We start from the raw sequence: 17079 nt of genomic DNA on the forward strand, positions 1-17079 counted from the left end.
GGTACTCATCAGTAAACAGTGAATAAAACGGCTGCGGCAGCCCGACACCTGCTTCGAGAAGGGATAAAGAACGACAGAAACGGAAGGAAAACAAACTGAGAATGTGCCATCCGGGGTATATCCTGTCACTACACTATCACCTCTTCAATCTTCTCTAAATCCCCCTCAGTGCCACTGTAACAACATGACAAAAAATTAGGGGGGCAGGGATGCTTGCTTGTCATTTTTGGATAAGTCAGAGGATAGCGAACGTCCTAAGGGCAGACGCAAGAATAACACAGTTCTTAGCTGAAATTTAGCCAGAGGGTTTTGTTTTCTGTTTACACAGGAGAAACTGCTCCATCAACACTCACTCCTGCCGTCAGCAGAAACATGAAATCAATATTTTTGGGGGAGTTTCATTTGCCAAGCTCTAAAATTATCATCCCACAAATATTCCACAAAAGCAGAGCGGATAAAGACAGAACCCCATACCTTTGTCTCAGAAAAGATTTCCTTTCTCATATATTGAACTTCGGGATTTCTTTTATCAGTTATTTGATCACAGGAAAAGTTTCCGGTGAGTTTTTGTCAGCTCGTTCTGTGAGTATTGATTGCACAACAGTAAACAGAAAATCCCAGCACTGACATATTTTCATAACACAAAGCTCAGCTCTACAGCACACAGGGAAATCAATACAAGGAATTATATTCATGGTCCAAAACGTCTGCTGGCGTTTCTTTGCCACACATTCAACAGAGAGTAGTGTCTACGTTTTTAATTCTATTGAATAAACTCTTGAATGAGTTTTTGTTTTGAGGAAATATAATGAAAATTCCCCACATACAGAAGCTCACAGTACAGGAATACATTATCATATTATATTATACCATGGGTTTATATATATAAAAGTCACTACTGCAGGTTTCACTATGTTTACATGCTCACAAATTCCTTTATTAGTGTAGATTTCAACAAGTATTGATTAAACACCATCTTTGGGCTTTTTTTTCTCCAATGGGGGCATTTATAGATTACATCATGTGGGATTTGCTTATATAAGTCAGGTTTTATGAAGGCTCTCTGGACTTGTTTACAGCGCATTTGGATATGTGTCTCAGTTGGTTTGTGCCACATGTTGACACATGAGGGATTTGGCATAAGTGGACGTCCAAAATAAAACACCACATTTTTAGTATCAAGGAGAAACACATCATTTTAAACATTATGAATGGCACAAACATAAAGAAGGAGGATTTGTTTTTTCATGCGGATCATCACTCAAATTTTCCTCTAGATGTATGCCAAATCAAAAAACAAAAAAACAAAAAATAAATCAGATTTTCATGCTGTATTGTTACACTCAGTCTCTTGTGACTGTGACTCAGAAGCTGCTGTGTTATGGTTTTTCCAAAATGAGCTACAATTTCATTTCAGGAACAAATATTTGAAAGTCTTTAACAGGATTTATTTCACAGCTGTTTGTCTCCAGAAAATGTCCCTCACTAGCTCTAATCTTTGCTATAAATGTAATGAACATTTACCTGCCTTCATTGTCTGTTTTACTGATGCAGATACAAAATCTCTGCTAAGGATTCTTTAATTTCCTGCTATAAAATGTATTTTGTGACAGATCTTGGATTTCACAGATCTCATCTCTCATTTTGGAGAAACTAACACAACTTTTATCATAAATTTCATACATTGTGTGTAAATTTCTACACTGTTGTCTACAAAGGTTTTGAGTCTGATTCCAGGGGATAATTCTGCTTGATGAAATAGTTGGTTTCTATTATGTATATATGTAGCATGTATTTAAATTAATACATGGTAATTACTATGCTAATAAAGTAGAAAATGATAGTGGCTAGTATGAATGTCAGAAGGTTAGGTACGGCTACTGGAGAGCAGGGGCAGTAAATTTTTATGTCAGTTATTTACAGTCGTGGAAATAATTACTAGACCACCCTTGTTTTCTTCAATTTCTTGTTCATTTTAATGCCTAGGACAACTAAAGTTACATTTGTTTGGACAAATATAATGATAACAACAACAATAGCTCATAAGAGTTGAATTTCAGAGTTGATATCTATCCATTTTCCATGGTTTTCTTGATAATAACCAAAATCACATCAATATCTATGGCATTGTACTGACAAAAACAGTGCTTCTAGGCATTCCATGTTTTCTTTTCTGTCTGTTTTAGTCACATGATACACACAGGAGTTAGTGCTTGATTGCATAACCATTGTTTTTGTGACTTTTGATGGTCTAATAATTTTTCCGTGGCTGTATGTGATCAGCTTTTGAGTGTGATTATTTTGTGGTACTTACAATACAGCACTTTTTGTTAGTTTGGGTCTTTCTTTGTTACACAATTTAAAAAAAAAGTACATTTAATCAAACTAGTCACTGCTGCATATAAACATGAATATTAGTGTATTAGTATATTCATTTTAATTAAATATGTCCTGACCAGACTCACTTATAATAAAAATTGAAATAAGGATAAAACCCTGAATATTTTGTGCATGTAAATATAGTCATAAAAAGTTTACAGTAGATGTTTGTGGGTTTTACCTGGGGGTCCGGGTGGTCCTCGAGGTCCCTGGTTTCCGACCCCAGGCATCCCTCGGTCTCCTTTCTCTCCTGATGGACCTGGAAAAACACAAGTGCAAGACATATATAAATTTACACAGTTATAGTGTTGCTGGTGAAATTGTCTGTGGAAATTACACACAGTAATGAGCCCAAATAAATTACACTGATGTGAAATAAACATATTGACTCAGAATTTGACCTCTTTGGTGCAGACATAGATCCTTCAGATCGTTTTTTTGGATCAGCCAACAATACTGACGTCAAAACACCAGTGTTTGCATTGCGTTTGCATATTTTGGTTGGAAATATGCTAGATAAATTATAATCATCCTAATAAAATGTATGATAAAAATCCAAGTCTGTTGTCCAGCAGTGCAGCTGTGTGAATGACCTCATGGAATATTTTTTCACTAATCTTAGACGACCACATAAAACTAGTAATCTGCAGCTTTTCTCTGCTGCTGACTCATTTTACGACCAACTTAATTGATTGCATCGGAAAAGAGGAAATAATCACAATGAGGTCGAGGAGAAAACATTTTACATGAACCTCAAATCATATTTTATTCTTTTCCCTGGCAGCGTTGACTTGATATTCTTTCTGCATCGGCTCCTTTATTGATCCCCAGTGTGTGGAGTGTGTAGACGATACCAACAAACACTTTTGAGCCTGATCCCAGTTTCATTCCTCAACCATCTATGTTAATAATAACATGTCTAATATTCTTTAATAAGCCATACATCTTTTATAATATTTCCTCTGGTTTCATTTCAGTCCATAAGCATTTAATAAGTGTGTGTAGTGTGTGTGTGGTAGACCAGTAGCTGCACATTATAAATGTTACAGTAGAGAATCAAAGGTCTGGGCCGATGCGGAGGAGGTAACCATGCTGGACATTTCCTGCCGGCGGTTCGACTGTTCTCAGCTTTCCTCCGTGTGCAGCCTCATTCAGTGTGCGGTACTTTTGTGTGGGTTGCGTGTTTTAGCGATGAAGATGAAGCCTGTTTCTCCTCCAAAGGGCCGGCGGTGGAGGAATGACCTCATGGATATTGAAGTTACTGTCTTCTGGCCTGGATTGAACCTCCTGGGAGTTCGAAGACTAACTGAGTTTGTCTGGTGAGTCACAGAGCGGGCCAGACTACAAAACCCAGCAAACAAGCAGCAGGCTGTAGAGGATGGACTTTTGGTTCATTTTTCATCATCTGTTCTGCTCTTTGGGAGGGATATGTATCACTTTACATAATACATTACTGAATGTTCACCTCAGCTTTAGGGCTTTAAGGAATAATATCACAATTGCAGTCTGTATTAACCCTCAAAGACGTACACTGCAAAAATCAAAATCTTACCAAGTGTATTTTTGTCATTTCTAGTCAAAATATCTCATCACACTTCAAATAAGATATAATGACCTAAAGAGTAACTTCTCAGTGAGATATAAGAACTTATTTTTAGACAATAGATCTAGAAAATCTTATTTCAAGAAATCTTACCAAGATAATTTTCACTTGTTCCATTGGCAGATTTTTTTTTGCTTAATTCAAGATTTTTTTTTTTTTTGCTTAATTCAAGCAAAAAAAAAAAAAAAAAAAATCTGCCAATGGAACAAATGAAAATTATCTTAGTAAGATTTCTTGAAACAGGTTTTTCAAGATCTATTGTCTAAAAATAAGTTTTTATATCTCACTGAAAAGTTACTCTTTAGGTTATTATGTCTTATTTTAAGTGTGATGAGATATTTTGACTAGAAATGAGAAAAATACACTTGGTAAGATTTAGATTTTTGCGGTGTAAATGAATTCGTCTCTACATTTAACCTTTCCTAAGTGATTTATCACCTTTTATTATTATATTATCCTCTGCAGTTTGCATTTTTTACCAGTATTTTCCTGTAGACCACATAGATGTTCAGAAAAGCTCAAAGAAAAATCTAATTTATTAAATCAAAACAAAAAAACTGGACAAAAGTGAATTATATGATTGACTGAATATAAAAATAAGCATCTCCAACCACTGTCATTTGTCAAACTCCATAGGTTTTACTGGTGAATCAATGTTGCAGAAAATGACAATGTTTTTACAGTCACTACAGAGCCTCTGAACGTCCAAATGGGTCATATCTGATGATGGTGAAACAGCATTTTATCCAACTTATTTACATGTATTGATATGATAAATGTTATTAAACGTTTTAGATCAGTAGATATTTTGGGTCACTGGCAGCTGCTTAGGTCTTTGAGGCTATGGTTGTGTTTTACTGCATATTTTTGTTGAAATAAAAGCTTTAAGATGATCTGAACAGATGTATATGTGCACATTAGACATATTTTACCACAGTGTTTAAAGCACTTCCATATTAACTACACATTTCTCTTCAATACGCTTGGCCAAGCAAAAAACTAATATTTCTATTGGCAGTGCTTCTTCAACATTTACAACACTGGTTACAATAAACAAAAAAGATCTCAAATTCCAACTCAATGACTGTTTTGTAAAAGTTAGGCTTTTACCCAAGAAACAACATATGAGCTTTTAACACTTCTGTTTAGTTGTTGACTGTATAATACATTTTAGTGATGGAATGTTCTAATATTTTGCCCATTTTCTATCAATGAATCAGTGCATTAAGGGCTTCTTCTGCAATTTACAGAACCAGAAGTCTGTAGTTAAACCTGGAGTAGGCTGATATTTTTCTGGGCTGTAATAATCTTTCAGCCAATTTGAATCTATAATAGAAAATGTAGCCTGTTACAAAAGAAGAGTCCCTCATCTTTTCAGAGAGTGTGTTCCCTTTGTTCTAGAAATGCCCATTAACATGCTCGTCTGGTGGGAGGGGATTAGGACAGAGAGAAGAGCTGCCAGAGGGTGGGAAATCTGATTTATTTATTTATTTTTAACCTTTCCCTCAATTTTGCCCACTACGTAGATCTTCCAAGTGTTTAGCAAGATTAAAGACGATGAAGGACTAATCGACTGTGATCAGGATGTACATTAGAAAATAAAAATGTCCTGAAAGTGTTCAATTTGTTTTTCTTTCTCTCTCTTTCTGTTGGATATCCATAGAGTTAGCTAATCGACTTTAAAAACGCAGTGAACACACCAAGATACTGTTTGCAACAGAAGTTATGAATGGAGAGAGGTACATAGGGGGCAGACAGAGTTACTAATTTTACAGCTGTTATTATCTATCTTTATTTAGTGATCTATATGTACCTATTTTAATTTTTTTTTTCTTAATTCTATCTTTATTTTTCTAGTCAGCATATTAATTTTTTATTTTTTGGATTCTTAAGTTGCTTACCAGTTCAGACAGTGTATTGTAATACTGTGTTGGGAGAAAGTGTGGGCCCTTTGGTAATGATGTGTATGTGTATATATACATGTATAAATGTGTATATGTATGTGTGTATATATGTATACAGGGTGGGGAAGCAAAATTTACAATATTTTGAGGCAGGGATTGAAAGACAGTGTATGACCAACTAGTTTATTGAAAGGCATGAGAATTTATTTGCCACAAGAAAATTTATATAATAGAAAATGTTTTTATTCTATGTGTCCTCCTTCTTTCTCAATAACTTCCTTCACACGCTTCCTGAAACTTGCGCAAGTGTTCCTCAAATATTTGGGTGACAACTTCTCCCATTCTTCTTTAATAGTATCTTCCAGACTTTCTCGTAATAGTTTTGCTCATAGTCATTCTCTTCTTTCCATTATAAACAGTCTTTATGGACACTCCAACTATTTTTGAAATCTCCTTTGGTGTGACGAGTGCATTCAGCAAATCACACACTCTTTGACGTTTGCTTTCCTGATTACTCATATGGGCAAAAGTTTCTGAAAAGGTATGGATAATAGTGTTAGGTATGATTATGACATCAATATATGTTTGGTTTCAAAACAATTGACATAGTGCCTGCTGAGAAAAAACAACTAAATGTTCATTGTAAATTTTGCTTCCCCACCCTGTACATATATATATATATATATATATATATATATATATATATATATATATATATATATATATATATATATATATATATATATATGTATTCATTTATTTATTTATTTATTCCTTTTTTCTTTCCTTTTTTAAATTAATTTGTTATTTTATTTCAACTATTTATCTACTTTCCTTTCATTATCTACTTTGTTATGACTTACTGACATGTACAGAAGAGCAACATATATAACCCACTTTTCTTCTAATAAAAAGTTAATAACAAAAAAAAAAAGAAAAAACCCGCAATGAACAGAAGGCTTGGAAACTATAGAGGAATATGTATTGTGTAACTGGAAAAATTTATAAATCCAGTGCCAGATAAGATCTCATAAACACATTGCAGACAATCATACAGAATCAAGTGTTAAGTTTGTGTTCTCTCAAATTCCAACAAAAGTCTAAGGCTTCTGACTTCTGAGCCAACTTAATTATGAGGATGATCCCTGTTAGTATCAATAACTGCCAAAATCCCTCTCTTCTTGGACAAACAGTAGTGTCTGATTCTGGATCTGGTCTCGGTCGATCAGCATAAAGTCCGGTTGAATTGAGTCATTGCTGGAGATGCAGAGGTGGAATGACTAATGTTCAGTCTTCTGGATCCAGCTCTGGCGCTCTGACTACAGTATAGCAGACTGATGGCCATGTTGCTCTCTGCTAGTGTCAGCCGTCATATATTTAATGACAGTGATGTGGATATCTTTGTGTGATCGGGTTAAACAAAGAGAACAGATGCGACTTGAAGATGATCAGCTCAGATAATTTCACACTGAGCACAGAAGCACTGAAGTAAAGCAGATCCAAAAAGTTTTCCATGCAGTTTTTTAAATTATTTTTTTATTTTTTTATTTAAGGTTTTTTATATATATATATATATATATATATATATATATATATATATATATATATTTTTTTTTTTTTTTAAAACAATTTTAAAATATTTAAATTTTTTTTTTTTTTTAATTATAAAATTTTAATTTTATTTTTAAGATTTTATTTCCATTAATTTATTTTTCTTTCCATGCGGTTTTAAAGGGGTTCTGTGTAGTACTGATATTTCAAACTCAACAGCTGGGGGAAGCACATACTAGAACACACTTAGGACTACCAAAACCACTAATGGATCAACACTATGTATCCACAGGCTGTATCACTCGCTGAATAAAGTATAAAGCTCATTGTTTACACACATCCGTATTATGGTATCATCACTTCTTTTTTTTCTTCAAATACTCGTGGCTGGTTATTTTGACTGTTGGTCAAAATCACACTGGTTCTTATAATCTTCACATGCTGCACCAGCTGATAGTTTACATCATAGCTCCATTAGCTTAGCTGTATTTTTAGACAGAAAACAAAAACTAAATCCACACATCAGCTCTATTTTCTGTATGTTTGTGTTGTCAGTAGCTGCGCTAAAGATCTGTTGGGAGTCGACCAAACAAAATCAGAAAGTTTAGTCTGAAACGTGCATCAACAAACAGCAACTTAGCAAAGACAAAACATCACACAGTAACAGTGCTTCCACATTTAATCCTTTTGTCAATTTCTTTGACTGTAAAGTTTGTTTCTTAGTGGCTCTCATCCCATCTCACCACTTTCTGACACTTTGCTCAGAGATCCCGTGATGTTAGTTTTCCTCACCATGGGACACCAGCAGAGTGACTCACTCCTCCCTCTAGTGGTCACATAAATCTGCCGAACCACTGAAAACCACTGTAAATAGAGTTATTTCATATCTCTACATTCCAGTATATGGGGCCCGTGAGTGATAATTACCCAAAGGAGAGGCAAGAGTTTTTGGTTTTTGGTTTGTTTTGTTTCTTTGTTTGTCAACACTCTAGCAGCAAAACAACTGGTTGAATTCATACCAAATTTGGTTTATACATTGCCAGTGATCCAGAATAGATCTCATTACATTTAGGGAAAAGTAGATCAAAGTTCAAATTTTTTTATTAATTACATTTTTTTTCCCCCAATTTAATTATAATGGGCGAAAATTTAAATGTCTGTAGAAACAACACTATTGGGTGAATTCATACCAAATTGGATTTATAGATTGCTAGTGACCCAGAATAGACGTCATTACATTTTGGAAAAAATAGGTCAAAGTTTCAATTTTTTAGCAATTTTAAAATTCATTTTTCTTCTCCCATTTACTTATAATGGCCGAAATTTAATGTCTACAAAAACATTAACTTTGTTTTAATTTACTTCATCATCCATCATTTGGATCAAAATAAGCTACAAAATAAGCTACAATATGTGTGAGAGGCAGGGTTTGTTGTGCCTGGCACCACTTGTTTAGAAATAGAAATACTACATATAGCTATTTTAAAGATTTTCATCCAAACAAAAAATCAGACTACATTTGGCCAGATTGTTTTCTGTCCATTACTCATTATTTAACCAGTGTCTTCACTGACCTCTCTCTCCCGGTCGTCCATTCTGGCCGTTGGTACCTGGGAAGCCTGGCCTACCAGGTGGACCTTGCTCTCCTTGAGGTCCTGGGGGGCCTCTCCTGCCCGGCTCTCCAGGTGGTCCGGGTACTGTTCGGACCGACACCGCTGACTGGACGGGAATCTGGTTCAGGATGGAGTTATAGCGAGACAAGTGGCCTGAAGGAGAGAGAGAGAGAGAGAGAGAGAGCACATTTTCAGCAGGAAAAAAGAATCTAGTATAAAGGATTTAGTCCATCTATAAAGGTCTAATTATGCGATGATACCACTGATCACTTACTCTGGATGAGCTGTTCACACACTTGTCTTGCGATGGCACGAACAGCAGCTTGGGACTGTATATCACCCTGAAAAACCCAAAACACAGCTGTAAGAATACGAAACAACACAAAACAGGGTGATACCACTTTTCTATTAAAACCCACAGAAAACAAACCAACGGACCAGTGGTTGATAAATTGGTGGGTGGGTACTTTAACAAGCATACTCCACCTCTTACATTTATATCAGCCAAAACACAAAGAAAATCCTCTATAAGCAAACTGCAATGTGTTCGTCCAGTGTAAATAATCATTTCGTTAACCAGCTAAAACAATTTTCATCTTCTCTTGGATTTGTAGGCTTCAACAGAATAATTATAAAAGGGATTATTCATATTTTTTTTAGGCGGAAATGAAATCTGAAATTTTTGCTGTATTCCATCTTCATTTACATTTGCCCAGTAGAATAGATATGTAAATTTTCACACCCACAATAACCATCAAAGTCTCTTCATTTACTTTGCTACCCAGATCATTCGTGTAGACCTTTTAGATGTATAGAAAAATTGATTTATTTTGACTACATACTTTTTGAGCATGAGTCTAAAAATGGCCCAGAAAAAATGTTAATAGTAAATGCAGCACTAGGTCAAACAAAAAAGAGCACATAGTAATAATATAGGTACATGAATAAATATCCTGTTCATTTAGGACAAGTCTGGATTGAATGAAACCAAAGACTAATAAATGATCCAAAAATGTACAATGAAGAGAACAGCAATCACAAAAAAGTCTGCTGAAAATAAAAATCCTTCATTACCTATTGGATAACGGCAATGCATTTTTATTCAGTCACAAAAGAAAAACTTCAAGTGCATCATGTGACACCGGCCATGTATCATGTAAAACAGGTCACACACATTTTACCACAAAATACTATTCTACTTTATTTCATCCATTAGGTGATAAAGGATTTTTATTTTTATTTTTATGCCTCAGACTTTTTTCTGACTGCCATTCTCTTCATTATAAGTATAGTTTTCGAGGCACCGGCTATCAGTCATTTGCGACAGTCTTTCTACTTTTAATGATTTTATTACACTGGTCTGATGAGGTAATTTGTCTTTTTTTTTTTTTTTTTACTGCCCCTACCGCTAATGTAGGTAGCAGGGAGTGTTCAAAGGCATCTTTTGATGAAAACAGACGTCATTTGACTATAAAATAACTGGAAATGATGAAACTGCCAATAAAAGACAGTATCCTAGGTAGAGGTCATGTATTTGCAGCCTTGGTTTTGCATCCCAGTGGTACAGTACTTTGGAAAGAAGCAGATGGCTGAGTAAAGCTAATGCACCCTAGTTGATTCCAGGTTTTACTGGAACTCTGGGTGAGATTTACCTTGTTTTAGTGACACGAAGCATTTATAATGTTTAATAACTGCAGATCCACTAATCCTATCAGTACATTCACATAATTAGTTCCTTAGCTTCTCAGGAGCATCAGATTTGACACATTTAGATGCTTAGAGGCTCTGTAGTGAACGTGGAAACACTGTCATTTTCTGCAACAGTGATTCACTGGTAAAACCCATGGCAGTGACTGTAGACACCTGTCTTTATATTCAGTTAATGACATATTTTGCTGAAAAAGTCATTTTTTCTTGTGCTGTCTCTGTTGTGATATAATAACTTTTGAATTTCCACTGAGCATTTATGAACATCTACATGATAAGTAAATTAAATACAAGAAATCCATCCATTATCTTCCGCTTCTTCCAGGGTAACAGTCTAAGCAGGGACGCCCAGACTTCCCTCTTCCCAGACACCTCCTCCAGTTCTTCCAGGGGGACCCCGAGGCGTTCCCAGGCCAGCCGAGAGACATAGTCTCTCCAACGTGTTCTGGGTCTTCCCCGAGGTCTCCTCCCAGTGGGACATGCCCGGAACACCTCCCCAAGGAATATACAGGGTGGGGAAGCAAAATTTACAATGAACATTTAGTTGTTTTTTCTCAGCAGGCACTACGTCAGTTGTTTTGAAACCAAACATATATTGATGTCATAATCATACCTAACACTATTATCCATACCTTTTCAGAAACTTTTGCCCATATGAGTAATCAGGAAAGCAAACGTCAAAGAGTGTGTGATTTGCTGAACGCACTCGTCACACCAAAGGAGATTTCAAAAATAGTTGGAGTGTCCATAAAGACTGTTTAGAATGTAAAGAAGAGAATGACTATGAGCAAAACTATTACGAGAAAGTCTGGAAGATACTATTAAAGAAGAATGGGAGAAGTTGTCACCCCAATATTTGAGGAACACTTGCACAAGTTTCAGGAAGCGTGTGAAGGCAGTTATTGAGAAAGAAGGAGGACACATAGAATAAAAACATTTTCTATTATGTAAATTTTCTTGTGGCAAGTAAATTCTCATGACTTTCAGTAAACTAATTGGTCATACACTGTCTTTCAATCCCTGCCTCAAAATATTGTAAATTTTGCTTCCCCACCCTGTATATATATAAGTATATAAATATAAGAAAATTCATTGAAAAAATGCAAAATGCAGACAATAATATTAGAATAAATGGTGGTAAATCACTTAAACACAGAGAAAAATGCATTCATGAAAATAGTCTTTAAGGATTCTGAATATATTTAGCCTTTGCCTGACATGCATTAAACTAACATTCAATTTCTTTTGGTAATACAATCGGCTTGGCCTGACTTTACTTTGCATGTTTAGACTTGGGACTTTAAGCTTACTTTAATACATCCAATTTAAGTTATAGAGTGAGTTTGACATTTTCAGATGGAAGTCTTGAGTTTCATCACGGGGTGAATGCACGCTACAAAATCCTAAACATATTCTTACCAGCTCTAGTCACACAAATGTTCAACACTGTGGAAAAAAATCATCCTGTCATATTTTTGTCAAAGAAATGAACTGCAGCGAAGTACAAATGTCCCTAACAGCAGATAAAACAGGCAGAAAAAGGAATTACAGGTTCTATTCAAGTTGGCAAGTTGCATGTCTCTCAAGCCCTCAGCGGTGACGGCGGCGTCAGCAAAAATACAGACCCTACTCTGCTGTGAATACGAACCATGAACACTGATTTGATTTGATTTTCTCTAAAAAGGTTGAGGGAGTAACGCAGAGAAATAAAGTGAATGTTTGTGTAAAGACAAAAAAAAAAGAGAAGCAGTGAAATGTGTGCTGGAGAGTAATTCAGTTTCTTCAAAACATGGGCGTAAAGCTTTAGTGAGTAATTGCCGGGGTTTTACTTCAGCAAAATAATAATATTTCCACTGCAAAATGGAGCAGTAAAACTTGATTTGCTCTAAACGATGGTTCAAGTGTGTGAGTGGGATGACTTACTCTTTCTCCCTTATCGCCTTTGGCACCAGCAGGACCCTGGAACATGAAAGTACAGAGGGAGAATACAGTAAACATTGAGCTGGGAGGTGTACACAGAATCAGCCTCTGACTTCCGTTTAATGTTCTCATCCTATTACTCTCTATCTCTGTTACCCTTTTCTTTATGTATCACACATCCAAAGACCCCCCCAACATTTACTTTGTCTTTTTCTACTCCGACAGCTGGTTGAAGTAAATGCATTTACATGGGCAAAGTGCGTCCCGACTCTTTGTTTTCTAAAAACAACACGCATGCCAAGCTAATGGACCCACACGCAGAAACCAATTTCTGTGCAGCTCCTCAGAGATGCTGGCTTTGTGCTACTGCCAAGCACTGTAAAGCACACAGATGCATATCGGTCCTGACATGCACATACACACAAAACCCGCCAAGCACGTAAAGCCTGTGAATGCATATCAGAGTGTAACGCATTGTAATTCAGAGGCAAATAAAAGACAAATATTTCCTGGCGACAAAACCATGTGCTGATATGAAAAATATCAGTTCGATTCTGTTATAGCTCTTGAATAAAATCTGTTTATTCTGAGGGAACATGTCCTTGAGTAATGACTGACCTGTGGTGCGTGTTGGTAGATAGAGATTGCGAGTAAAAGCTTGGCATATCATACGTGTGTTATATTGCAGACGACAGAAAGCCTGTGCCAACATTTAGCCGCTGATTTCCACAATAAAAGTCGTCTTCCTGGACCTCCTCTGTGTGTCTGTTTGGATCTCTTGAGTCTTCCTGGACACATAAATGTCTATTTCTTATCAGGGTGACATGGGAAAAAACAAATCACGCAATGAGGAAAGCCAAAGTAAGTATGGAATTATAATAAAGATCAGAGCATATCTCATAAACTCTGATTTCTGTTATTGTTTGGTCAAAACTACATCCAGATTCTATCCGCAGAGTTGACAGAAAACTGCCTTTTCACTCAAAATGTTTTAGCATTCACTCCACAGAAGGAGGTATATTTATGATGAGTGTCCTCCTGCACTTCACTGCACTTCAATGTGGACTGATAAAACAGTTAAAAACAGATTGTTGCTTGCCTCTTTTGTAACTGGCAGACGGAACGACGTTTGCTACCAAGTCAAACAAGATAAATTAAAAACCCCTCAGGTGGTTGAGTCGCTGGAAACCACATTCAGGACTATTTACTCTTATTCAGACAAACTCTTGGACTCACTGACAAAAACTCAGGAGTTCAACAAGTGCTTTGACAATGTAAAAGTCATGTGGTACTGACTGTAAATACAGAAGTCCAGGAACATGTGAGGGGCCTTGCAGTCAAAAGTGAACATTAAAATGAATTTATCTATCACATTCTAAGGCGGTTCGATCACCATCCACAGCCATTATTTCAGCTGTTTGTCTCCTTACATCATCACTTCTGGCTCATTAAAACTGTATAAACGTGGGCCAAACATGGGGTAGTAAAAACAGTCATGAAAATGGTCATGAATGAAAAGAGCTCTACTATCATCTACAAATAAAACAGCAGCAGTGGAAGAAGTGATCTGATCCTTTGAGTAAAAGTGGAAATACTACACTAAAAATGAAAGTTAAACCTTGGTGAGCAAAGTTGCAAAAACAAACTTACAAATATTTAGAATTAACAGAGATTTCTGAAATGGAAATCACCACAGCCCCCTTCCTTTACACATTGGCTCAGAGATGTCCTGTATTTCATCAAATTGGAAAAAATTAGAATCACACTTCATGCCTCTGCTGACAATTTCTCACAAATCTGGAATCGTCTGCTTCAATTAGTCAAAAAAACTAATTTCCCCTTTGTTCCAGATTGACCTTTATGCAAATTTTTCTGCCTGGTCCTCTAGTTTTTTTTTGTCCGGCAATTTACCTAGTGTAATACATCATTATTCTAAATGTGAACCTTCCAAACTTGTATTTTTTGTGTAAATGGAGTGGGTTGGTGTAGTTGTTCTTGGGTTTGTTTGTTTTCTTTTGTTTTTCATTCATTCATTCATAATCTGAACCTGCTTTACCCTCACTAGGGTCACGGAGGTCGCTTGGAGCCTATCCCAGCTACATAGGGGCGAAGGCGGGGTACACCCTGGACAAGTCGCCAGTTCATCGCAGGGCTGAACATATAGAGACAAACAATCACTCTCACATTCACACCTATGGGCAAAATCATTTTCAACTGTTTTGTCACTTATGATGCAGTGTTTGTATTGCCTAATTTCTGCAAAACTCCAAATAAACAAAGGTTGAAAAAAAAAAGAATTGACAGAGGTTTCCTGCCATTTTTATGCATACTATGATATTCTCATATTTAAGATATTGTATTATTTGTGTTAACATCCATTACAAACAAGCCTCTTATGTCGGTATACAGTCGAGCGATTAAAATTTTGGACAGGAAGCCAATAAGATCGCATCATTGCCATGTTCTTAAGAAATTAAATATGTTGAGTTTTGAGCACTCTACTAAATTTGCTTAATATGAATCTAAAACTCATCTATAAATGCCAACATTACCAGGCTCCTCAGTTGCTCAGCGACTTCATGGTTCCTCTTAATGTGTCAGGCCCAGAAATGGGAAGAGGGTCCAATGGGAAACATAAAGTGACTTTATATAAATCTTCATTTGGATAAACTGCTTTTTCTATTCATTGAATCAATATGAGGATGTGTGCTTTCACAACTCGAACTCCAGTCTGACTAGAATCATTTTATAGTGAATTTGAAACAGGTTTTAAAGAGGGAACAGTCATTTATTTTAGTTTATTTCATTGTAAATTACTTCGTATTGTGTACTAGTGATTGTGTATGTATTGTGTTTTGCACAGTTTTAACAGTTGTGTTTTATGTACTTTAAAAGCCCAGTAAATGACTGGTATTAGGATATAGATGCTTTGGTCTATGACAACAATACAGTATATGCTACATACTTGTCCCTATACAAATAAACACTAAACGGATAAAACCTTACATAAAAAAGTATACAGGGTGGGGAAGCAAAATTTACAATATTTTGAGGCAGGGATTGAAAGACAGTGTATGACCAATTAGTTTATTGAAAGTCATGAGAATTTATTTGCCACAAGAAAAATGACATAATAGAAAATGTTTTTATTCTGTGTCCTCCTTCTTTCTCACTAACTGCCTTCACACGCTTCCTGAAACTTGTGCAAGTGTTCCTCAAATATTCGGGTGACAACTTCTCCCATTCTTCTTTAATAATATCTTCCAGACTTTCTCATAATAGTTTTGCTCATAGTCATTCTCTTCTTTACATTCTAAACAGTCTTTATGGACACTCCAACTATTTTTGAAATCTCCTTTGGTGTGACGAGTGCATTCAGCAAATCACACACTCTTTGACGTTTGCTTTCCTGATTACTCATATGGGCAAAAGTTTCTGAAAAGGTATGGATAATAGTGTTAGGAATGATTATGACATCAATATATGTTTGGTTTCAAAACAATTGACGTAGTGCCTGCTGAGAAAAAACAACTAAATGTTCCTTGTAAATTTTGCTTCCCCACCCTGTATTATTATCAACCAGACAATGGAGTAAAAGTAGTGATTATGGAGCCAAAAGGTCCTTGACAATGTTTTACTGTTTACCGGATCACACTAATTTAATGTAAAGTATTTATTTCTTTTTTGCTCGGACATTGAATGGATGTCAGTGATGCTCTCTGGAGTATTTATTTTGCTCATGTATTTGTTTTGACACAGAATCTATTGCTGAGCTCCACTCTGGTTTTAGTTTCATACCCTCATGAAATCTGGCAAAGAAAACCATGTCATCCCACAACAATTTTTAGGCTAAACAGTCATTTGATGGCTTACCAAAAACCAAGATAAATCTAAATTTGGAATAGAAAGCTTTAATGTCAGAAGCAATAGAATAATTAGGAGGCACCGTTTGACTTCCAGAGTTCACTCTGATTCAGACATACCTAACGCAGTGCCAGACACTGAGGTTTGGATGGGATCGACAGAGTGGGTGAAAGCTGTCCGAAGACGGTAAATAACTGCAAAAAAGTACTTTAATGAAAACATTTGGGTGGCAAAAAGTGGGCCTTAAGTCTTCTTTAAAAGTATATATGATATTTTGAAATTAATGCTATAATTCTTTAATTATTGAGCTCATTTGATTACTACTACTACTACTACTAATAATAATAATAATAATTAAAAGTAAACTCAGAATTGATAAATGCAACAGAATCACCAATTAACCAAACAATAATGAACAAAGCTTAGAGGAAAAAAGTGTCACAAAAGTTAAATAATACAGGCAAATATGGAAGTACAGTAGTAATAACTAACCTGGAGTGAGATCAATACCCAATCCCAGTAAAAGTGGAATAAAAAG

The 17079-nt window shown here is 35.8% G+C and overlaps 1 protein-coding gene across 2 annotated transcripts in view; it reads right to left on the reverse strand.

The window, feature by feature from the left end:
* The window catches only part of col14a1a (collagen, type XIV, alpha 1a), a 204882-nt gene that overhangs the window by 3213 nt on the left and 184590 nt on the right, over positions 1–17079 (reverse strand). For both annotated transcript variants that reach the window (XM_030157539.1, XM_030157538.1), the window contains exons 43-46: positions 12681–12716; positions 9325–9391; positions 9012–9203; positions 2561–2638 (exon numbers count right to left, since the gene is read on the reverse strand). In XM_030157539.1, coding sequence (XP_030013399.1) covers positions 2561–2638; positions 9012–9203; positions 9325–9391; positions 12681–12716 — 373 coding nt within the window. The remainder of the gene's footprint in view (positions 1–2560; positions 2639–9011; positions 9204–9324; positions 9392–12680; positions 12717–17079) is intronic.

This window comes from Sphaeramia orbicularis, chromosome 16 (assembly GCF_902148855.1).
Source record: "Sphaeramia orbicularis chromosome 16, fSphaOr1.1, whole genome shotgun sequence".
NCBI lineage: Eukaryota > Metazoa > Chordata > Actinopteri > Kurtiformes > Apogonidae > Sphaeramia > Sphaeramia orbicularis.